This window comes from Bos taurus, chromosome 8, assembly GCF_002263795.3.
Source record: "Bos taurus isolate L1 Dominette 01449 registration number 42190680 breed Hereford chromosome 8, ARS-UCD2.0, whole genome shotgun sequence".
Classification (NCBI taxonomy): Eukaryota; Metazoa; Chordata; class Mammalia; order Artiodactyla; family Bovidae; genus Bos; species Bos taurus.
The window spans coordinates 52,197,757-52,222,740 of NC_037335.1; the positions used below are offsets into that span (position 1 = coordinate 52,197,757).

At 38.6% G+C, this 24,984-nt stretch overlaps 1 protein-coding gene across 4 annotated transcripts in view; it reads left to right on the plus strand.

The window, feature by feature from the left end:
• Nucleotides 1-24,984, plus strand: part of PCSK5 (proprotein convertase subtilisin/kexin type 5) — a 519,623-nt gene that overhangs the window by 286,231 nt on the left and 208,408 nt on the right. For 3 of the 4 annotated variants that reach the window (XM_024996182.2, XM_024996184.2, XM_024996185.2), the window contains exons 11-12: nt 15,073-15,190; nt 23,859-24,047. In XM_024996182.2, coding sequence (XP_024851950.1) covers nt 15,073-15,190; nt 23,859-24,047 — 307 coding nt within the window. Of the gene's footprint in view, nt 1-15,072; nt 15,191-23,858; nt 24,048-24,984 lie in introns of those variants that run through there. The other variant, XM_059889460.1, reaches the window with a different exon arrangement.

Here is a 24,984-nt window from a genome sequence, read left to right on the forward strand (position 1 = left end):
CAGTGCACGAAGATTCCCCTTTCCATGGATAATTTTACTGTTTCTAATTTGGGGGTGTTGTGAGTAAAGCTGGTATGAATATTCATGGACAAGCCTCTGTGTGGACAAATTACAACTTTTTAAACTTTACACACTAGGCAAAAGACCTAATTTAAGGAGAGACTTTGAGGAGTAAGGGGATGGTCCAAAAGACTAACCAGATGTAAAGAACATTTCAGGCCAGGTATATAGCACATACTAAGACTCAATCAAGGAAAAGCTGGAAGACCATTCATCCTAGCTGCAGTGTGTGGCAAAGGGAAGAAGAAGGAAAACAGTATCATATACAGAGTTGAGCACAGCTCTTCCTTCTTGGTAGACACTCAGGGAACTTGATCATCTGCATGTTATGCATCTTTCTCATATGGCATTTAATATTGAATTAATAAACGGTTAATATTGTTAGATTTTGTATGATAAAAATGGAGCATGCATTATATATATGCATACACACACACACACACACACACACACACACACAGAATGTAGCTTAGGAATGAAACTAGCTCCACTCTCCCTTGCAAATATGTCTCTCACTACTATAGTCACATATTTCTTGTAATTCTGTCCCCCTCTCTGTAGCCTATTTTATCTGATTTGGGTTCTTGTTTCCATTTGCCAAGATTTTAGTTGATGGTTCTGGATGAAGGATTAATTTCCTTATTTGTGTTCTCTGCTTTTCTGGAAGACTACTTGGATTTCAAGAAACAATAGGTAGAGTCAGAAGTTTTGAAAAAAAGCATAATCTGCTGACCATGAGTGATTTGAGTTAATGGTATGTATATAACCTAGATGAGAGGCATACATGAGCATAAAGAGACTGTTGAACTCTCAGTCTGAGAGCTACTCCTGGGAACCAAAACTTGTATGAAATAGTTTATAAAGCAGTTATTTTAAATAGATGCATTATTTTTTCTTCGTATCTCTTGGAGGATTTGGGGATTAAAACTGGAGGAAGCAGCTGTGCTAAAAGCATTGGTCAGGATAAGGGAGGAGAAAGAGAGCCCAGTATGCAAAAAGGGTAGGTATCATGTGATGAGTGAAGTAATTTAAAAGAAACTGAGAACAAAGCTACCTGAATCTTAGAGTAAAAAGTTCTTATTTGATTTGAAAAACATTTTGGAGCCACTGCAGTGATTTGAGAAAGTGAGCTGGATAACAGTAATGACTTTCAAGAAAGTCAATTCCAGTTGCTTTGATGTCAAAGTTTTCTTTTTTAAGCTGATTGTGTAAATCCATGGGTCCTATGATATGTGCTACAAAATGACACGGATAGAAGAAACTGACTTGCTAAAATGGGTGAAAATGCTCTTGCAATGATGTTTTCTCTCATCTTAGCATGCAATTGTATATTCCTCACCTCAAAGGTTGTGACATTCAGTGGAATTTTTCATCATCTCTTGGTCTCCTTCTAAGAGGAGAGTTACAGAGGTGGTATATATAATCATCTTTGCTAAATTCTTTTTTTTTAAGTGAAGACAAAGAAATGCTTTTGGAAATGGCTCTTTAATAAACCCAGGGCAAAGGGTGTGGTGAAGAGATTGCTTCTTGAAAAGTGTCAGGCCAGAACCTGTACTTTAAGAAGACTTCACAAATTTCCTTCAAACCAGTCTTTTTGTTGCTTATTATTGTTCACCATGAACTTCAGAAAGCCACTTAACTTCCAATATTTGAATTATTTGCACATACAGCTTTGGTCTTTGAATTTGCCATGTCAGTTTGCAGACATTTAAAGAAAGCGAGTGACACAATTCCGGTTAGCTTCTGGAGTCACTGTGAGTCTCTTGCAGGTAGAGTGAAAGATTCATTTACAGTTTATAAGTAACTTTTTCCCTTTCTTAAGTTTTACATCAGTATTCTTTTTCTTAGCGTGAAGCAAACTTAGAATCATCTGTAGTCCTAGGAAGCTGCATAAATTTTTTGAACCTGCCAGAGGCGACAGCATCTATGCTCTCTTAATATACTGTATGGGATGGTTTTGTCTGGAAATCCTTTGCTTCTCTTTATATGTTTTGCCCTCAGAATTGTCTTTAGAACCAAGGTAAAAGATATGTGTCCAGCTTTGTTCCAGAGTTCAGTATTGTGCATCTTACAAGCCTAAAATTTGCACTAAATTCCAATTATATATGATTAAACAATCAGAGGATATACCTAAAAATGCATGAAATGTCTATGGTTACATGTTAGGGTGTACCATAGTTTTTTGCACAGATTATTTAACTGAACTAGGGAATCAAATAAGGAAATTGAGTGGAGACAAATCTAGCCTATGATTGACTCAACAAGTCATGTGCCCCAGAGTGGGATGTTGTTGTTTACTTGCTAAGGTGTGTCTGACTCTTTTGTGATCCCAGGAGTTGTATCCCACCAGGCTCCTCTCTCCATGGGATTCTCCAGGCAAGAATACTGGAGTGGGTTTTCACTTCCTTCTCCAGGAGACCTTTCTGACCCAGGGATCAAGCCTGTGTCTCCTGCATCAACAGGTGGATCCTTTACCACTGAGCCAAGAGGAAAGCCCCCAGAGTGGGATGACGTTCCCTTAAAGCAAGAGGCATCTAATTCACATGGGTCCCATATAGGCAACCATGTCGCATGGAATTTGGTTGTAATTTCTCCCACAATTGTCAAAAAGGCCTAGGTATCTTTTAAAATGTATCTTTCCAGAGATGGTTTTGATCATTTTAACCTTCATCTATTGGTTCAAGCTTGACATTCACAGGACCTTCATTTGCAAAGTTATTGCAGTCAGATAGAGTTTTCCAGTATCTTTTTCATCATCCCCAGCTTCTAGACATAGTTTGATGTAAAATCTTAGAATTTTGAGTGAATGAGTTTAAGCACAAATCTAGTTTTCTCTTCTTATTCTTTCTCTATTCTGCCTGATTTTTTGACCAAAAATGATTGAAGCTTCATGCATTCAAATGTATGCTTATTTCACATGGAGTCAGTAGGAGATTCTTATGTGGGGTGATTAAAAATTGACATATGCAGGATACATGAGCACAGGCATAAGGCAGTGGTGAAAAAGCTATATGAGATGCTTTCATGATTATTAACAAGCTGTCTTGTGAAGGTACTCCCAACAGACCTTCTTTTCTACAAAGGAATAGAGCTTTAAATGTGAGAGAGAGAGAGAGATGTGATTGAGGTGCACAGGAGGAACTCTGTCATTGAAATTAGTCCTTGCCTATCAGTTTTGGACTCTGGCATCAGCTTTCCCAGAACAGACTACGGCACCAATTCCCTGTCCCCCGGGAGGGACAGGAGGCTCTAACTTGCTATGACCACACTGAGACCATGCCAAATGGGCAGTGCTCCAGCTGTGAAAATCGGTTCAAGATCAATGTACATGCTGTGCCATGCTAAGTTGCTTCAGTTGTGTCTGACTCTGTGAGACCCTGTGGACTTCCCCCCAGACTCTGTCCGTGGGGTTCTCCAGGCAAAAATACTGGAGTGGATTGCCATGCCCTCCTCCAGAGGATCTTCCTGACCCAAGGATTGAACCCATATCTCTTAAGTCTCCTGCATTGGCAGGCGGATTCTTTACCACTTTTGCTGCATAGGAAGCCCTCAAGATCAATAAGATAAGCCAAATGAACGAAAGGAAACATTGTTCCTCTCTTTTTAAACTTTAGTAAAGATGGTTTTGCCTATCCTTTTTTTCTACCCATGGAGATCTTTATATTCATGCTAGTGTCTACAATATAAACCAGACCCAAGGATTCAAAAAGAAATCCTGAAAATTAATCCCTCCCTAGTTTTATGCATAACTTCCTAGGGCCACTGCATCTAGGAAGGTACAGTTACGCACACCAGGCGATCACTTTGTGGAATCCATCTGAATACATCTTCTGTGATATAAATAGATCCAGACTTTTTTTTGTCTTAGAATCTCAATTCAACTCTTTACACATGTTCACATCTTGCTAGCCTTAGGCATTTGAAAGCAATTAAACTTCCATCACACATCCCAGTAATAGTTTCAACAGGCTTCATTTTATGATGTTCTACCAGAAGCCATGGTACACCCTGAAGTTTCCAGAGTCATCTTTGAAAGAGCCAAAAAAAGAGGGTATTGTGATCACTGCTGGATGTTAACAAATGGGAAGCTGCTCTTTGCCACCCAGTGCCATCTGTCCATCTGTGCATGCCTAGTTAGCTGTAATAAAAAAAATGGCCTCAGCATGAATATAAAATAAAGTAGCTTTGCCATATTAATAATATTTTCTCAGTCAGGAAAAACTCCTGATAGAAATGACTGAAGAAGGTCATTTCTCAGCAAGAATAAGGGCTCTGGGCCAGTTAACTTTTCTTCCAAACTTCACATATATCTTTTTCTGCACATACTATTTTAATGAGTTTTGAAGAAGAGAGCAGTTTTTAATGCGGTTGATTTGCAGAAAGCAGAGAGGATAAAATGTTCCAGTGTTCATTTGTGATGCATAGATAAATCCCAAAATGTCCCTCCTACCTTTGCTGTCTTATTCTGAGAATTCGATTTGAGTACTTTCATTGAAAGAAATACTATGTGTCTTTTGTATAGTGGTGATCACTGAGTATGTGTATAGTAGATGAAGATTTTGAATACTTGGGATCAAGTCCCAGTGAGTTTAAGACAGTTTTTTTTTTTTTTTTTTTAATACTAAGTTCATGAGACTTAGTATTTTCAACTATAAATTGTGAATAATACTATCTGGCTAATAGGACTATTTTAAAGATTTCATTAGCTAATGTATTAAAAAGGTGCATGTATGAGATATGTTTACCACCCATACAAAACTTCTGGACCTCTTCTTTTGGGAAGCATACTTGAAACATGCTTGATAAGTGCACTTCAGTTATAGAGGCAGTAGGGTTAAGAGATAGCTACCTCACTGCATTTACTATTTTCAACATTGTGATTGACCATGATTTTATATCTCAATCAAACAGTGATTCTATTCTAACAATGCAGAGAACTTAACTCTTCAAGTGATGTGCATCCAAAGAAGAAAATATCTACACAAACCTGTGCTTGAACAACGAGGGATCTGCATCTATAGATTAATTAGGAGAACTTTATCATCTAAAAGTAGTTTTGTAAGAGAAGCAAAAACATTTCTGGTAGGTAGCCCACATGAAAAGATATTGGCATGATCTTCTGTGTAAGCAGCTTACTTCTGGCACTTCTGGCGTGAGGGCAGGATATTTGTAAACCATGCCTGCAGAGACTCAAGCCCTATGCTGGAGATATAAGCCTAATTAACCAGGCTTTATCACTGGTAAACTAGGTTTCTAGGAAAGATACTAAGTGTAGTAGCTTCAAGAAGTGACTCTGAAAGTGGGGTCCCTGAACCAACAATATCAGCATCACCCAGGAACTTGGTAGAAATGCAAATCTGAGCCTTGCCTTGAAACTACTAATTGGTGAGGTTGCACAATGAGTGCCCTAACTAGTCCTCTGGGTGACGCACATGTAGATTTTGGAAACACCGGCCCAAGTTATCCACTGTATGTAATGAATTAATTTCTCTCCTAGTCAAATTTGAGTGTTGCTAATTGAAATAGTATCCTCAGAAGAAATGAAAAAAATTTCTCTCCAATAATTTTTTTCTGTAGCTTGGATAAAGAATCCCATGTATGAAAGATGCTCTATAAAAAATCTCATCTCTTGTCAGTCTCTTACTGCATGCGTGTACTCCCAGCTGCACGCATTCTCCTTTTGGTCAATTGGATGATCACATTTCTCTTTTCAAACTTCAGTGGGGAGGGGGAACTTTTACATTATCGTCCTGTGTTAGTTCTGTGCTTCCTTACACAATTAAAAATTCCCAACAAGTAGTCTGATTTAGGGGCTTCCCTAGTGGCTCAGATAGTCAGGAGTCCACCTGCCATGCAGGAGACCAGGATTCGATCTCTGTGTTGGGAAGATCCCTTCGAGAAGGGACTGGCAACCCACTCCAATACTCTTGCCTGGAGAATCCCATGGACATACAGTCCATGGGATCGCAAAGATCGGACACAACTGAGTGACTAACACATCAGTCTGATTTAGCTGCTTCTGTTTCCTTACTCTGCAGTCTTTTAATTCTCCTGCAGTCTTGTTTCCACTTCCACCTTTGAAGTGCAGTTACTCTTTAAGATGTTCAACCGTTTCGTGCTTGCCAGATCAGAAGGATCCTTGTTTTTCTCCAGGGTTTCATACTTTTGATCTACACAGTCCAGAACTACTTTTCCTTACCTTTCGTGCTGCAGAGATACAGCCCCGTTCTTCTCTGATATTCTCCTGAGTCCTTTCTCTCCCTTTCCCTGGGCCATTCCCTAAGGACTGTTGCTTTGAGAGCTCTAGAGGGAGAACACCTTGGCTCTCTTTCCTTCTCCACTCCTCTCTGCCTTCTTCCTTTCCTCCCTTTCACATTCTCTTAATTCCACATTCACATCCCTGCCTTCCATTCAATGACAAGGATCACCTCCTGACTAATGATTCCCAGTTCTACCATCTTCCACATTGACTTAATCCATTACCGACCTAGAATCTCTGCACAAGGCTCTCCTGTGTCATTTAAAACTCAGAACTTCCAAAATAGAACTATCAGTCATCTTTTATAAAGCAATTTCTCCCCCAAGGTTACCTCTATCCTCAGGGAATATCCTTCTCTAGATCACCCCATTCACTCTGATCCTGTTCACTCTGACTGAGCATCCTACAGTGTGAGATGTGAAATTTCTTTGCCCCTTTCTTATGTGATTTCTTATTTCATTCACCTCTTGCATAACCCTCTTTATGGTCTCCCATGCCTGCACCATTGAAATAACTAGTTCCCTGCCTCAGTCCTTCTGCTATTTCATACCCCACACATCAATGCCAGATCAGTCTTTCTAAAATATTAATTAAATAAATGATGTCATTTTTTGATTGCTGGCTACTTCATTACCTGCAGATTAAATCCATTCATGGGATTCCAGGCCCACATAGCTTTCTTGAGGAAGGTACCATTCCAAATATCCCTGTCTCATAATTTACTCCATGAATTACACCTCTATGAATCCAAATCTTAATCCAGGACATAAGAACCATCTCAAGTATTATTTCTTTTAAGAGAATATGCAGTCTTCTATAATGGCCTATTTTTGTGAGTTTTACAGAAATGTCCTTATTATTGTTCCTTATTTGAGTTTTATCTAAATGAAAAGGAATTTTCACGAGAAGCCTTACATAGCACTTGAAACTTACAAATATAAGTGTTGGCTTTCTTCCCAATCAGAAGGCGGCATTCCTAGCTGCAAGGAATAAGCTCTTCTGTGTATCACTCTTTGGGGTTTGCCACCCATCATATCAACAGTAGGTGATGGCATCATATCAGGTGAGCCATGGATGTTTGGTGTAGTTGGATAAAATAATCATATCTTTGCAACCTCTATTAACTACTGAGTATGAAAATATACTAACCAGGCCTTGGAGGTCGTGGCTGTCCCACACGAAAATATAAACATCAGTCAGATTTTCTATGCCTTTATGCAAATTTAAGGAAAAGGCAAACATAAATGAAAGGTAAATGAAGCATTATCTATAAATAACATGTGAATAATTCAAAAATATGAATTTTTGACTGCTGGCTCATTAAGATCCCAGTCTGGTAATTGTTTGTCCAGGTTATATGACAAGAAGATCTAGGCTGGGGAGCTGACATATGGTCAATCTAATCTTCAATTAGCTTTCACCCAAAAACCCTTGTGGAACATTTTTTATTTTGTTCTCATCTCTGTCTAAACAATCATAGTTTCCTAAAAACAAGCCCAGTTGTGATCTATATATGCCTAGGAATACATGGCTAAGTTTCCCCAAGGTAGTAAAATAGTTTTCCTACCTCCAGTCAAGAAATACTAGTCAAGCACCTTAAACAAATTACTTTCCTATTATAGTCACTTTGGAAGCAAACAAAGGAAGAATGGCCAGAGAAGAAGAAAAAATAATTTGACATGTTTATCTTTTCTTAAATCCCCTTAAGAGAAGGCAGGCATATCTTCTTAACTCTGTAAATTTTAAAAGATAACAGTAAATATGTATCTTCAGTTCAGTTCAGATCAGTCGCTCAATCATGTCCGACTCTTTGCGACCCCATGAATCGCAGCACGCCAGGCCCCCCTGTCCATCACCTAAAACTCCCGGGGTTCACTCAAACTCACGTCCATTGAGTCGGTGATGCCATATAGCCATCTCATCCTCTGTCGTCCCCTTCTCCTCTTGCCCCCAATCCCTCCCAGCATCAGAGTCTTTTCCAATGAGTCAACTCTTCACATGAGGTGGCCAAAGTACTGGAGTTTCAGCTTTAGCATCATTCCTTCCAAAGAAAATCCAGGGCTGATCTCCTTTAGAATGGACTGGTTGGATCTCCTTGCAGTCCAAGGGACTCTCAAGAGTCTTCTCCAACACCACAGTTCAAAAGCATCAATTCTTTGGCACTCAGCTTTCTTCACAGTCCAACTCTCTCATCCATACATGACCACTGGAAAAACCATAGCCTTGACTAGACGGAACTTAGTTGGCAAAGTAATGTCTCTGCTTTTGAATATGCTATCTAGGTTGGTCATAACTTTTCTTCCAAGGAGTAAGTGTCTTTTAATTTCATGGCTGCAGTCATCATCTGCAGTGATTTTGGAGCCCAAAAAAGTAAAGTCTGACACTGTTTCCACTGTTTCCCCATCTATTACCCATGAAGTGATGGGACCAGATGCCATGATCTTCGTTTTCTGAATGTTGAGCCTTAAGCCAACTTTTTCACTCTCCTCTTTCACTTTCATCAAGAGGCTTTTTAGTTCCTCTTCACTTTCTGCCATAAGGGTGGTGTCATCTGCATATCTGAGGTTATTGATATTTCTCCCGACAATCTTGATTCCAGCTTGTGCTTCTTCCATTCCGGCGTTTCTCATGATGTACTCTGCATAGAAGTTAAATAAGTAGGGTGACAGTATATAGCCTTGATGTACTCCTTTTCCTATTTGGAACCAGTCTGTTGTTCCATGTCCAGTTCTGAGTGTTGCTTCCTGACCTGCATATAGGTTTCTCAATAGGCAGGTCAGGTGGTCTGGTATTCCCATTTCTTTCAGAATTTTCCACAGTTTATTGTGATCCACACAGTCAAAGGCTTTGGCATAGTCAATAAAGCAGAAATAGATGTTTTTCTGGAACTCTCTTGCTTTTTCCATGATCCAGCGGATGTTGGCAATTTGATCTCTGGTTCCTCTGCCTTTTCTAAAACCAGCTTGAACATCTGGAATTTCACGGTTCACATATTGCTGAAGCCTGGCTTGGAGAATTTTGAGCATTACTTTACTAGCGTATGCATATATAATAAATTGTGTGCATATGCACCAAGTATAATGAAGTACATTGTACATGGAGGAGAAAAACTCAGCAGTGGTTTCCTAAACTCTTTTTACTTCATCTCTGTAATGATGAGCCTGCCTGACTACCTACAGCTGCTGACCAAACATATCCCAAGGGGCGCTTTGAAGTGCAGACCCCGCAGACAGCCAAGTATCAGTGTCTGGAAACCTTCCACATGCAATTCCTTGATAGTGCTGGTGATGGCTGGCATCTTTGGATCTGGCTGCAGTTGTTAGTAGAGCCTACAATTTTAGGAAAAGCAAAGGAAAACTAAAAACAAACCATGCAAAGTAAGGCAATAAGGCAGGTGCTGGATGTGGGGTTTTTCCTGCCCCCGGGGAGTCTGCATTTTGCAGGAGGAGGCAGAAGAAAGCACTGCAGTTCTAGTTCTGATTTCTCTAAGAAGCTTATGTGCTTTTCATGCTGAAATTTAAAGGATACATAATAAAGAGATAGATATCTGAGAAAGAGAGTAAGAAAAGGGAAGAAAAGGCTAATTCTGCAAGCATCCTGTTTTCATTTGTCAAGATGTTTGGGTGTAGAAATGCTGACATAGACGGAAGAGTATTACTTCTGCTTCTTCATGCTTATGAATCTTACATTTTATGTTTTCCTATTTAGCTGTTTACTTCTACTTTAAAAGAAGCAGTACTTAAGCATTTACATTATTCATGTGCAATGGGGTGTGTTTCACGCCCTCTGCCTGGTTTGATTAGTAGGTGCGGGAGGTGCAGGGTCCCTGGTGGGAGCAGTTATTTCAGAACAGGTGGTTCAGCACATTGAGGATCAAAGAACCCAAAGGTGCGAGAACTCCAGCAGCCGCAGGAGCTCTTTGATCTCAGTGGAAGTTTCAACCCCACCCTGCAGATCGGCAGCCCCCCTCAAGCCAGTAATTTGCATTTGCCTAACTATCTCTCAGCCTGGTGGCTTTCCCCTTAGGTAGAAGAACAGCAGCCTGACTGATGGCAGAAGACACCCCACAGTCATGGTTGGCATCCAGTTCCCCCACAGTCCACTCTCTCCCCCTTACTTCCGGCCACGTAGACTGCTAATGCCCATGCCCTGCCGACCACTCTCCCCACACGCCAGGGCTGCCATGTTACTCACTGCGCCAAAGAATGGTACACAGACCTGATGATTCTTTAATCAGGAGGCTCCATTCTGGCCCCAGCTTCTGGCTCCACATCGCTGAATCCGACGAGAGCTCCAAAGCCCAGTCCAGATATCACCTTCCCCTCTATGTCATCTTCCGGACTCCAAATTTCAGCTAACATTCATTGAGTACTTTCTATAGAGCAGGCTCTCTTGGAAGCTTTTTATCCATTATCTTTTTTTTTTAACTGATTTCTTTTCTTGACTTTTGAAGTCTTTTGTACACACTTACAGTGATTACACAGTTACCACTTTTGTTTCTTAGTGAAATCATAGAGCTATTCTTATCTCATCCCCTGGCAGTCTGAGAACTCACAGCATTTTCTGTTTCTTTCAGAGCCTCATTGTGTTGACTGTAGTAGGTGCTCCAAACTGCACAAGTGATATCATAATTAATGGGATAAATTCTTAGCTTATATCAGTGAAGTGTATTGAAACTGTCCCTTTCTAACAATTGAGTAATCGAACCTAATTTATCAACCACACTTTATATTTTGATGATTGAATACGTCTCAACAAATACAAAGTTCAGAATTCCTGTACAGCTGCCTCCCAGTTACTAGGCTATTGATAGGAAAAGACGTGAAAGTTCAGCGCCACTCCATGCTCCCTCAGTTCCACGTGCGGTGGCCACTCACCTGGTTTGCCCATGAGTAAGGAGTTTCTCCAGGACATAGGAATTCTGTGCTCAAACCAGGACAACGTTGGGTAAACCTAGACATTTAGTCAAACTAGTCATAAGAAATGATTTCCCCAATGGAAGAAATTGACTGTACTTTTATACTAAATGCTTAGGAATGGATAGCAGTCACTTAGTGGTATTTTTTGCAGTCACAGGCAAAATTTTAAATCTCTCATAGCCATTTTTGTTGTTGTTTGCCCTTCTGGTTGCTACATAGCATTCTCTGTATATCTGACAGCTGGTAGCAAAAAGCCTTATTACTTCAGGGAGCTCAAAAAAGTTAAAGAACAAACAAACTTGTTCCAATCAATTCCTTTACTATATTAGACAGGGCTTTACTAATAGCCATTTAGAGTTATCATGAAATAGCCAATCAGTGTGATATTTCTTTTTAAAGGGTTTAAAATAGCTGGCATCAATAAGGATATATCAAATTCCCTGGTTATAACTTCCTGTGCCCCAAAATTCCAATTTTTCTTTGCCTACTAAGTTTTCTAACTTTTCTTTAGAATTGACTTTTTTAGGTCTCATAGCTAGTACTGCTGTCTAAATCAACTGTATCTGCTTTTGAACTATGCAATTATTTACTTGTGTATTTAATGACTAGCTCCTCTTGGCACTTCTAGTCTCATCAGAAAATGAAAATATACCTCCCAGGAACATCATCTATCTTCCTCTCTTTGCTTGTCCACCCAACTGTCCAAGCAGGGAAGCCTTTGGATTACTTGGAATAAAAGCTAGTTATACTTCTGGCACAAGGCAGCTCCACTTTTTGGAACTTCTCTGCATAAACAGTCATGCCACCTAATGGAACAAATATACTAGTAAGCGAGTTTTTCAAATTCCTTTTATTAAGTTTGTTCAACCACATTCTTCAAAGAGTTAGATTTAGTTTCTGAAATACCTATCATAGCTATGCTTCAAGATATTTAGTCTTTATACATGCTTTATTCCCTCATTGTCTTTCTAAATACTGAATCCATAGAATTTTGCATTTGGCACAGTGCCTGCATGGAGAGATTCCACTTGATCATCATAAAATTATTTTCAGGCTCAGGTCATGGCATGAGAAATGTGCATAGATAAAACTATTTTAGTTACAGAATGGTCATATCACAACCAATTGTTTGCATGGCATATTATATACAGGTAATTGTAAAATTTTTGAAAGTGGGAATATTGGCTCTACACTAGGATACATTTTTAGTTATTAATGATGAGTTTATAGGAGTCTGTAACAAAATGAACAGGCCTCCTAATTCCCCCTTACAATTCTCCTGGAAACATTTTATGCCACTTGGTGAATTAAATACAGTTTCTCAGATCAGTTACATTCATTTACTTCACAAATACATTTGGAACTTCTTCTCTAAGCCAGAGGCCCTGCAGTCACTGAAGAGAAACCATACCCCGTGTGGCATGGTAACAATGGTAACAGTGTGATGAGCGAGATGTGACTCAAATGGTCACCAAAACAGAAACAAGCAAACAAAATAAAACACATGTTCTGAATTTATAAGTTAATTTTAGAATGTGAAACTTCATGTCATATAAAAAAATTATTACATGTCACTTATATCTCATAAAACTACTAGAGCTTTCAAACCATTTAATGGCTATTTTCCCTGTTAACACCATGTTTTGAAGGAGTTTATCTGCCCAACACATTTATTGTGTAATTATTTTCTCTTTAGTATTTACCAAAAACCAAACAAATAACTGCCATTCAGAAGAGAGTTGATACATTGCTGGCATTGCCCCCCTCCTCCCAAAAAAAGAAAAAATAAATTTATTTCATTTTTTTTTCCTTCAGCTGTGTATCATGATTGTGGACAGATTCTCAATTTCAGTATATTAAAATATTTTAAAATGCTGCAAGTCTCCATTAGAGATTTGGTGTCCTTCACTGATCTAGTCTAATTTCCTTGTTTATTAATATTCTAGTAATAAAAATTTTTTTTCTGTTGACTCGCCATTCTGTAGTTTAACGGGAGCTACTCAGCCTTTGTTCTGAACACCTCCTTTGAGTATTACATGAACAGACCTTGTCTCTGGAGGGTAGGAATTGAGTCGGAAAAGGAAACAATTTACAGCCTTCATAAAGACTCAAGGTGCTTTTCTACTTAACTCAAGTGGTTGTTTAACAGCCATGAAGTGTTTGTTGTATTTGACAGCTCTGCGTGTTAATTTATTCTAAAGGTTGTTAAGTTGACAATTATTGGGGGTAGGGAGGTGGGGAAGGGCAGTGTGCAAAGCGGAGCTGGGGCCAAAACACCCATTTTGCAGACTATTCAAAATCCTTACCCTCCCCAAACCCACCCCCTCACCCTCTTCCCCGCCCCCTTCATATCAATCAAATCTCTCATCTTATTTCCCTGAACTGAGATTAAATTATAAATTATACTGGTTTAAAATCACTTGACACTGGCTTGGAGATATTTGGGTACCATGAAGAGTTAGAGAGCCTCGCATTGTGTCTTCATCAATAATTTCAATTCCTCCAGGGCAAGAAAATACCTTTGAATATCCATGGTGAAATGATATAGACTGTGGTTAAGTGATAAGTGACAACATAGGATTTCAGTGAACTTTAACAAAAGAGCTCCACAATTTGGTTTCCTTAATCCCAAATTTGACATTTCTCCTCTATTATATGTGTGTTACTCTGTATCTCTTCAAATTAAGGAGGCAAGCTTGCCTCATGTAATATTATGTAACTAAATCTAAATAGACTTGTTAATAACAGTTACCAATTTGTGATGAGGTTATTGATGAGTTTTAATTATTCTTTTCTGGATGTATTTACAAGTTTTTACAATGAACATACATTATTTTTTAATTAAGAAAAATATTTATAATACAAGTTGCAAAAGTACCTGTATAAAAATTCTACATATATCTTTGCCATAGCAGAGTAAAGTAGGACTTTGTGTTTAAAGATATAAAAGAGTTTAATGCAAGGTGGAGATTTTATGTATTCAACTGGGATTTTAAAGTATTTTTAGAAAGAGTTGCAAATGTAGCTATCACTGTATCATCATTAAGTTTTCCTATATATAGGTAAAGTTTCTGAGAAAGTTAGGTCAAATTTAGCTTTAGATAAATAGATATTCTCACTGAGAACTAAAAGTTTACAACATCCGAGGATAAGAAGGTGTCAGGAAAGTTTAGAAGCCTCCAAATATTTCATGCATAAACTTTAATAAATTTTTCATATGCTAGAGGAAAGGTAATGATTTATGTCTTCTAGGATTTTCAACCAAAAAACTAGATATGTCAGAAAATTGGTATTTCTTGCATGTTAGTTTTGACTGCACTAAGAGAAGTTGTGTACACTTCTCTTTAAACCTACTAATTATTTTATCTTACAAATGGAATGGTGTTATCACTTGAATACAAGTGGTTAACAGTGGAGCCTGGTAGTAAATCTTTGTGGGTTAGAATTTGGCTCAACCACTGAACTGCTAGTCAGTCTCAGCCAAATTTCTTTCTCCTCATCCATGAGTGATAATAGTAATAGCACTAACATCTTAAGATTGTTAGGAGGATTAAATGTAAAAATATGGACTAATACTTGCAACGTAATAACAATTCATAAATGGTAGTTCTGTTACTAGTTACAATACATATTCAGTGAACAATATGCATTCATCTTATTTTCTTCTTTTGATTATTTACTTGTTTTATTTGTTTTTTAATTGTTACTAGAAGGAAAGCTTGGCTCCCATTGGGTTGTGTCTGGCTTTTCTACAGAGTGAAAGTATAAGTCAACATATATAGCATAGGTTGCTACCAACCATGGTAAAGCTGACCAACTTCTTGCCTTCTGTAGTGAGCCATCTCTATGGATTTGGACTGATGGATGCAGAAGCCATGGTGATGGAGGCGGAGAAGTGGACCACTGTTCCCCAGCAGCACGTGTGTGTGGAGAGCACAGACCGACAAATCAAGTAATGTTTGCTGCAAGCAGACAGCATGACCATTCCCTAAAAGAGAGCTGGCCTATGCAGATGTCTCGAGACAGCCCTGTGTTGCACATGAAAACTAGTAGTTTGTGTAGTTGTTTTCTAACGTGATTATAAAATTTTAATAGAATGTCTAAGACCCTAAACTGTTAAATCCGTCCTAGTATAACCTGCCATGCTCTACTCCAGAGGATCTTTTCAACCTAAGGATAGAACCCAGGTCTCCCACATTGCAGGTAGATTTTTCACCATCTGAGCCACCAGGAAAGCCCGCTAGTATAAGCCAAGAATCCTTAAAAGAAAAGCATATTTTATAAGGGGATGGGAGAATCCTTACAGGTGGATGTTCTTCAAGTTTCTACTCTGTAAGTATTTCTGTCTGATGGTAGAAGTATCTCCCATAAGTTGGTATACCCCCAAAACTCGACCTTATGTTCTGGAAATTTAGTTGCTTACCATGTAGTTCTCTGAGAGTGATGCAGGATGCACAGTAAATGAGATTGCACTTTACTCAGATTCCAGGGCCCAGTGTCCTGTTTCAGTCACACAAACCTGGAGGCTGTGCAACAGGATTTACCAAGTGATGGTGAAGTCTCTCCTAGGCACTGAATTTGAAGAATTAGGATTTATGCACCCCACTCCAGTAAAATCCCATGGATGGAGGAGCCTGGTGGGCTGCGGTCCATGGGGTCGCAAAGAGTCGGACACAACTGAGCAACTTTGCTTTCACTTTTCACTTTCACGCATTGGAGAAAGAAATGGCAACCCACTCCAGTGTTCTTGCCTGGAGAATCCCAGGGACGAGGGAGCCTGGTGGGCTGCCGTCTGTGGGGTCGCACAGAGTCGGACACAACTGAAGCGACTTAGCAGCAGCAGCAGCATAATGATTTTATTAGTATTTTGCTTTTGGCTTTCTTTTTATACAGAGTTAGCTCAGAAAAATACTTACGAACTTTGGTTTGTAATAAGAACAGAGCCATTATAATTCTTGAGGAAACTGTTAGGAAGCAGAAACAAATGGACTAAATTTTTTCTCATTCTACCCATTTGTGGCAAAGAATATGAAAAAAATAAATAAAGGAGTAAAAAGTTAACCAGTATTTATTGAGTTCTTAGCAACTTAAAGTGTGTTTTCTTCTTAAAACTTGATAACAACATGGGTTTTATTCCCTTTTGACAAATGAAGAAATGAGATCAAATGGAATAATTGTTTATTTCTACACATATTTCATTTACCAATTCAGCATCTATTTTTCTTTCATTTATTGGATAGCAAGAATGGGACTGGTGGCACATGCAGCTGGGAGGAGTCCAGATCTCCTCCTGCATGTGCTGCATCTCTGCGCCCTTTCTGCCAGATGCCCGGGACCCTCAGAGCCCAGTGAAGTAGCTCAGACACAGCTGACCAGAGGCACCCAGAGCCACGTCAGAACTTTGAGCAAGGCCTGGTGACAGTGACCAGCTGTCACCCACCAGTCTTCCCAGCCAAACTTCAAGATGCTAAGCCTGAAGCTTCTGAGGCTGTTCAGCATGGAACATATGCCCCAGAGATCAAGCCCTGAGCCTTTGGAATAGGAGCACTGACTCTAAGACTAGGGAGTATCAAATAGTGAGAACTCATACAAAGGAAACCACTGGAATACAAGACCCGGCATCACCCAACCACCAGTAGCACCCTGTGCAGGATGCCTCATCTAAACAACAAACAAAACAAAAATACAAACCCAATCATCAGCAGACAGGATTACCACCTCACTCAGCCTTGCCCATCAGAGGAAAAACAAACAAAAAAAACCACAAAAACTCTGCACAAATCTTACCCTATACAAAGCTCACACCAACCACTGGACCAATTTTAGGAGGACAGAAACCAAAAGAAAGAAAAAATTCAACCTTCATCAAGGAAAGAATTCAAATTTCCTTGAAGCCTGGGAAAGGAGACCTCAAACACAATAACTTAAAAAAAAAAATAATGGAAAGGCAGAGAAATAGTGCACAAATGAAGGAACAAACTAGAAACACAGAAGTCTAAATAAATGAAGAGGAAATAGGGAAACTACCTGAAAAAGAATTCAGAATAATGATAGTAAAGAGGATCAAAAACCTTGAAAACAAAATGGAGAAAATGCAAGAATCATTTAACAAAAACCTAGAAGAATTAAAAAATAAACATATAGAGACAACACAATTACTGAAATTAAAAATACTCTAGAAGGAATCAATAGCAGAATATCTGAAGCAGAAGAACAAATCAATGAACTGGAAGATAAATTGGTGGAAATAACTTCTGAAGAACAGAATAAAAAGAATGAAAAGATCTGAAAACAGTCTCAGAGACCTCTGGGACCATATCAAACACACCAACATTCGAATTATAGGGGTCCCAGAAGAAGAAGATAAAAAGAAAGGGCATGAGGAAATTTTAGAAGTGATTATAGTTGAAAATTTCCCCAACATAGAAAAGGAAATAGTTAATCAAGTCCAAGAGGCACAAAGAGTCCCATACAGATAAATCCAAGGAGAAACACGCCAAGACACATACTAATCAAACTGACAAAGACTAAACACACAGAAAGATTATTAAAAGCAGCAAGGAAGAAACAACAAGTAACATACAAGGGAAACTGCATATGCTTAACAGCTGATCTTTCAGCAAAAACTCTGCAGGCCAGAAGGGAATGGTAGGATATATTTAAAGTACTGAAAGGGGAAAATCTACAACCAAGATTACTGGACCCAGCAAGGATCTCATTCAAAAATGATGGAGAAATAAAAAGCTTTTCAGACAAGCAAAAGTTAAGAGAATTCAGTACCACCAAACCAGCTTTACAACAAATGTTAAATGAACTTATATGGTCAAGAAATACAACAGAAAAAAAGATCTACAAAATCCCCAAACAATTAAGAAAATGGCAATAGGAACATATATATCAATAATTACTTTAAATATAAATGGATTAAATGCTCCAACCAAAAGATACAGACGAGCTGAATGGATACAAAAACAAGACCCATATATATGCTGTCTACAAGAAAGCCACTTCAGACCTCAAGACACATATAGACGGAAAGTGAGAGGATGGAAAAATATATTCTATGCAAATGGGAAGCAAAAGAAACCTGGAGTAGCAATCCTCATATCAGACCAAATAGACCTTAAAATAAAGAAGATTACAAGAGATAAGAAAGGATACTACATAATGATCAAGGAATCAATCTAAGAGGAAGACATAACAATTGTAAATATCTGTGCACCCAACATAGGAGCACCACAATACATAAGAGAAACACTAACAGACATAAAAGGAGAAATTGACAGTAACACAATAATAGTAGGAGACTTTAACACCCCACTCACACCAATGGACAGATCATCAAAACAGAAAATTAATAAGGAAACACAAGTCTTAAATGATATATCAGATGAGATGGATATCATTGATATCTTCAGGACATTCCATCCAAATGCAGAAGAATACACTTTCTTTTCAAGTGCACATGGAACATTCTCCAGGATAGACCATATCTTGGGTCACAAATCAAACCTCAGTAAATTTAAGAAAACTGAAATTGTACCAACCATCTTCTCTGACCACAATGCTATACGACTAGATATCAATTACAAGAATAAAAGTGTATGAAACAGAAACACATGGAGATTAAACAACACGTTTCTAAATAACCAACAGGTTACTGAAGAAATCAAAAGGAAATCAAAACATTTCTAGAAACAAATGACAATGAAAAGACGACAACTCAAAACCTATGGGGTGCAGCAAAAGCAGTTCTATGAGAGACGTTTATAGCAATACAGTTCTAGAAACTCAAGAAACAAAAAAAAACATCAAGTTGACAACCTAACTTTACAACTAAAACAACTGGAAAAAGAAGAACTAAAAAACAAACAAACAAACAAACAAACAAAATTAGTAGAAGGAAAGAAATCATAAAGATCCAAGCAGAAATAAATGAAAAAGAAACAGTAGTAAAGATTAATAAAACTAAAAGCTGGTTCTTTGAGAAAATAAACAAAATTGACAAACCTTTAGCCAGACTCATCAAGAAAAAGAGAGAAGAATTAAATCCACAAAATTAGAAATGAAAAAGGAGAGGTTACAACAGACAGTGCAAAAATACAAAGGATTATAAGAGACTATTATGAACAACTATATGGCAATAAAACAGATAACCTGGAAGAAATGGACAGATTCTTAGAAAAGTTCAGTCTTCCAAGACTGAACCAGGAAGAAATAGAAATTATGAACAACCCAATTACAAGCACTGAAATTAAAGCTGTGATTTAAAAAACTCCCAAAAAACAAAAGCCCAGGACCAGATGGCTTCACAGGAGAATTCTGTCAAACATTTAGAGAAGAAATAATGCCTATCCTTCTAAAACTCTTTCAAAAATTGCAGAGGAAGGAACGCTTCCAAACTCATTCTGTGAAGCCACCATCACCCTGATACCAAAACCAGACAAAGACAACACAAAAAAAGAAAACTACAGGCCAATATCATAGTATATTGACCTGTAGCATATTGTATCTGATGAGCATAGATACAAAAATCCTCAACAAAATTTTAGCAAACAGAATTCAGCAACATATCAAAAAGCTCATACACTGTGATCAAGTTGGGTTTATTTCCAGGATGCAAGGATTCTTCAATATATGCAAATCATTCAATGTGTTACCCCATATTAACAAATTGAAAGATAAAAACCATATGATCATCTCAATAGATGCCAAAAAAGCCTTTGACAAAATTCAGCACCCATTTATGATGAAAACTCTTCAAAAAATGGGCATAGAAGGAACCTACCTCAATATAGTAAAGGTCATATATGATAAGCCTACAGCAAACATTATTCTCAATGGTGAAAAACTGAAAGCATTCCCCCTAAGATCAGGAACAAGACAAAGATGTCCACTTTCATGACTGTTATTCAACATAGTTCTGGAAGTCCTAGCTACAGCAATCAGAGAAGAAAAATAAATAAGTAGAATCCAGATTGGAAATGAAGAAGTAACACTCTCACTGTTTGCAGATGACATGATACTGTTCATAGAAAACCCTAAAGATAGTATCAGAAAATTACTAGAGCTAATCAGTGAATTTAGCAAAGTTGCAGGATACAAAATCAATACACAGAAATCACTTGCATTTCTCTATACTAACAATGAAAAGTCAGAGAAATTAAGAAATCAATCCCATTCACCATTGCAACAAAAAGAATTAAATATCTAGGAATAAACTTACCTAAGGAGACAAAAGAACTGTACACAGAAAATTATAAGACACTAATGAAAGAAATCTAAAACCACATAAACAGATGGGTAGGTATTCCATGTTCCTGGGTAGGAAGAATCAATATTGTGAAACTGACTATACTACCAAATGCAATCTCCAGATGTAATGTGACCCATATCAAATTACTGAGGGCATTTTTCACAGAACTAGAACAAAAAATTTCACAATTCATATGGAAACGCAAAAGATCCCAAATAGCCAAAGCAGTCTTGAGAAAGAAGAATGGACCTGGAGGAATCAACCTTCCTGACTTCATATTATACTACAAAGCTAGAGTCATCAAGACAGTTTGGTACTGGTACAAAAACAGAAATGTAGACCAATGTAACAAGATAGAAAGCCCAGAAATAAACCCATGCACCTATGGGTACCTTATTTTTGACAAAGGAGGCATGAATATACAAGGTGGCAAAGACAGCCTCTTCAATAAATGGTGCTGGGAAAACTAGACAATTACATGTAAAAAAATGAAATTAGAACACTTCCCAATACCATACACAAAGATAAACTCAAAATGGATTAAAGACCTAAATGTAAAACCAGAAACTATAAAACTCTTAGAGGAAAACATAGGCAGAATACTCGATGACCTAAATCAAAGCAAGATCCTCTATGACCCACCTCCTGCTGCTGCTGCTGCTGCTAAGTCGCTTCAGTCGTGTCCAACTCTGTGAGACCCCAATGACGGCAGCCCACCAGGCTCCCCCATCCCTGGGATTCTCCAGGCAAGAACACTGGAGTGGGTTGCCATTTCCTTCTCCAATGCATGAAAGTGAAAAGTGAAAGTGAAGTCACTCAGTCGTGTTCGACTCTTAGCGACCCCATGGACTGCAGCCTACCAGGCTCCTCCGTCCATGGGACTTTCTAGGCAAGAGTAGAGTAATGGAAATAAAAACAACAGTAAACAAGTGGGACCTGATTAAACTTAAAAGCTTTTGCACAGCAAAGGAAACTATAAGCAAGGTGAAAAGACAATCCTGAGAAAGGGAAGAAATAATAGCAAATGAAACAACTGACAAAGGATTAATTTCCAAAATATACAAGCAGCTCATACAACTCAATACCAGAAATACAAACAACCCAATCAAAAAGTGGAAAAAAGACCTAACAGACATTTCTCCAAAGAAGATATACAGATGGTTAACAAACACATGAAAAGATGCTCAACATCGCTCATTATTAGAGAAAAGCAAATCAAAACTACAGTGAGATATCACTTTACACCAGTCAGAATGGCCATCATCAAAAAGGCTACAGCAATAAATCCTGAAGAGGGTATGGAGAAAATGGAACTCTCTTGCACTGTTGGTGGGAATGTAAATTGATACAGCCACTATGGAAGACTGTATGGAGATTCCTTTAAAAACTAGGCATAAAACCACCATATGACCCAGAAATCCCACTCCTAGGCATATACCCTGGGGAAACCAAAATTGAAAGAGACACATGTATCCCATTGTTCATTGCAGCACTATTTACAATAGCTAGAACATGGAAGCAACCTAGATGTCCATTGACAGATGAATGGATAAAGAAGTTCTGGTACATATACACGATGGAATATTACTCAGCCATAAAAAGGAATGTATTTGAGTCAGTTCTAATGAAGTGGATGAACCTAGAACCTATTATACAGAGTGAAGTGAGTCAGAAAGAGAAAGATAGATACTGTATTCTAATGCATATATACAGAATCTAGAAAAATGGTACTGAAGAATTTATTTACAGGGAAACATTGGAGAAAAAGACATAGAGAATAGTCATATGGACATGGGGAGAGGGGAGGAGAGGGTGAGATGTATGGAAAGAGTAACATGGAAACTTATATTACCATGTGTAAAATTGATAGCCAATGGGAATTTGCTGTATGGCTCAGGAAATCAAACACGGACTCTGTATCAACCTAGAGGGGTGGAATGGTGAGGGAGATGGAAGGGAGTTTCAAAAGGGAGGGGTCATGTATGGATGTGAGAGTTGGACTGTGAAGAAGGCTGAGCATCGAAGAATTGATGCTTTTGAACTGTGGTGTTGGAGAAGACTCTTGAGAGTCCCTTGGACTGCAAGGAGATCCAACGAGTCCATTCTGAAGGAGATTAGCCCTGTGATTTCTTTAGAAGGAATGATGCTAAAACTGAAACTCCAGTACTTTGGCCACCTCATGCGAAGAGTTGACTCATTGGAAAAGACTCTGATGCTGGGAGGGATTGGGGGCAGGAAGAGAAGGGGACGACAGAGGATGAGATGGCTGGATGGCATCACTGACTCGATGGACGTGAGTCTCAGTGAACTCCGGGAGTTGGTGATGGACAGGGAGGCCTGGCATGCTGCGATTCATGGGGTTGCAAAGAGTCGGACACGACTGAGCAACTGATCTGATCTGATGGTTGATTCATGTTGAGGTTTGACAGAAAACAGCAAAATTCTTTAAAGCAATTATCCTTCAATACAATATAAATTTAAAAAAAAGAATGGGGCTAGATATTAGGGATAGAAACAGGAATAAGAAATTCTTCCACATTTATGGAGCTTACAGTCTATTGGGGAAGTCAAACCAAAACAATACAATAAATAGATAATTACAAGTTATAATAAGTGAAATAAAAAGGGTAGAAAATGAAAGGTAGGGAACATGATTTTCCTATGGTTCAATGATGTGCTTAGAGAGTGAAATTTAAGCTTTGATCATGAAAGAAGAGTCAGCCATAGGAACAGCAATAAAAAGGCACTAGAGGCAGAGTAGCATATGTAATGTCCCTGAGCTGGGAAACTTGAATTATTCCAGAACTCAAACCAGTGCTGGTGTGGCTGGAACCCAGTATTCAGAGGGCAGAGAGGTATAGGAGGGAGTTTGGGAAGAAGACAGGACCTTGTAGGCAAGAAGAAGAGTGGGCTCTTCTTAGTTTATAGAGCAAGAAAATGGTAGACCAGTGATTTGAACCAAGGTCATAGTAGTCCCCAAGTCCCCTATACTGGTGGTACACAAAGTGGATTCCATAGATCAGCAACATCACTGTCACTGGAGAACTTGCTGGAAATGCTCATTCGTGACCCACCCCAGGAACTCCAGTTCCAGAGCCTAGGAATCTGTTTTAACAAGATCGATATCCACTACCTTCATGAAGATCAGAGACACCTTAAATTCCCTATTCCTCTCATTTAACATCTTTCTCACAGTCCAAGCAGGATTACTCCTTTAAGCAACCTAACCATTTGCGTGAGGGGCTGGTCCTTTAGTAAGCAGCACCCACTGCTTATCTTACATAATGTAGTCCTGCCAGGCCTGCAGGTTCACTCAATTGAGCTCTGCTGTGCACTTTGCTCAAACTTCTTCTCTCTGTTGCAGGACGATTCGCCCCAACAGTGCAGTGCGCTCCATCTACAAAGCTTCGGGCTGCTCCGACAACCCCAACCATCACGTCAACTACCTGGAGCATGTAGTTGTGCGTATCACCATCACCCACCCCAGGAGGGGAGACCTGGCCATCTACCTGACCTCGCCCTCAGGAACCAGGTCCCAGCTTTTGGCCAACAGGTACGGTCATGGCCCCTGACCAGCAGTGTGCACTCAGCTACTCATTAAGCTGGAAAAAGAATGAAGAATCAGCAGTTCTTTTTTTTTCACTTTTTATGAAGTTGAAGATTGTGCATGTACAAATATTATAAAATCATGATTTTTATACAATTTTTAAATATTATTTTCCATTAACAGTTTTTACAAAATATGGACTATATTCCCTGTGTGGTACAATACATCCATGAGCCTGTCTTATACCCAATAATTTGTACCTCCCACTCCCCAACCTATATATTACCACTCCCAACCCCATCCACTAATTTTTTCTCTATATCTGTCTGCTACTTTTTTGTTATATTCACTAGTTTATTGTAGTTTTAAATTCCACATGTAAGATATACAGTGTTTGTCTTTCTCTGACTTATTTCACTTAGTATAATGCTCTCCAAGTTCATCCATGTTGCTGCAAATGACAAAAATTGTTTTTATGCCTGAGTAGTATTCCATGTATATATGTATGTATGTGTGTATCTATATAGAGATGTATGTATATATACACATATGTGCTCAATTGTAGCTTACTCTTTGCAACCCCATGAACTGTAGCCCACCAAACTCCTCTGTCCATACAATTCTCCAGGCAAGAATATTGGAGGGGGTTGCCATTTCCTTCTCCAATATACACACACACACACACACACACACACACACACACACACACTTATACCACAGTTTCTTTATTCATTCATCTTGCAACGGACACTTAGGTTGCTTCCATATCTCAGCTGTTGTAAATAATTTGCTATGCACATTGGGGTCTACTTATCTTCTTGAATAACAACATGATTAAAAAATAGGCAGAAGAACTGAATAGACATTTTTCCAAAGAGGAAATGTAGATGGCCAACAGGTACGTGAAAAGATGCTCAACATCACTAATCATCAGGAGAAATGC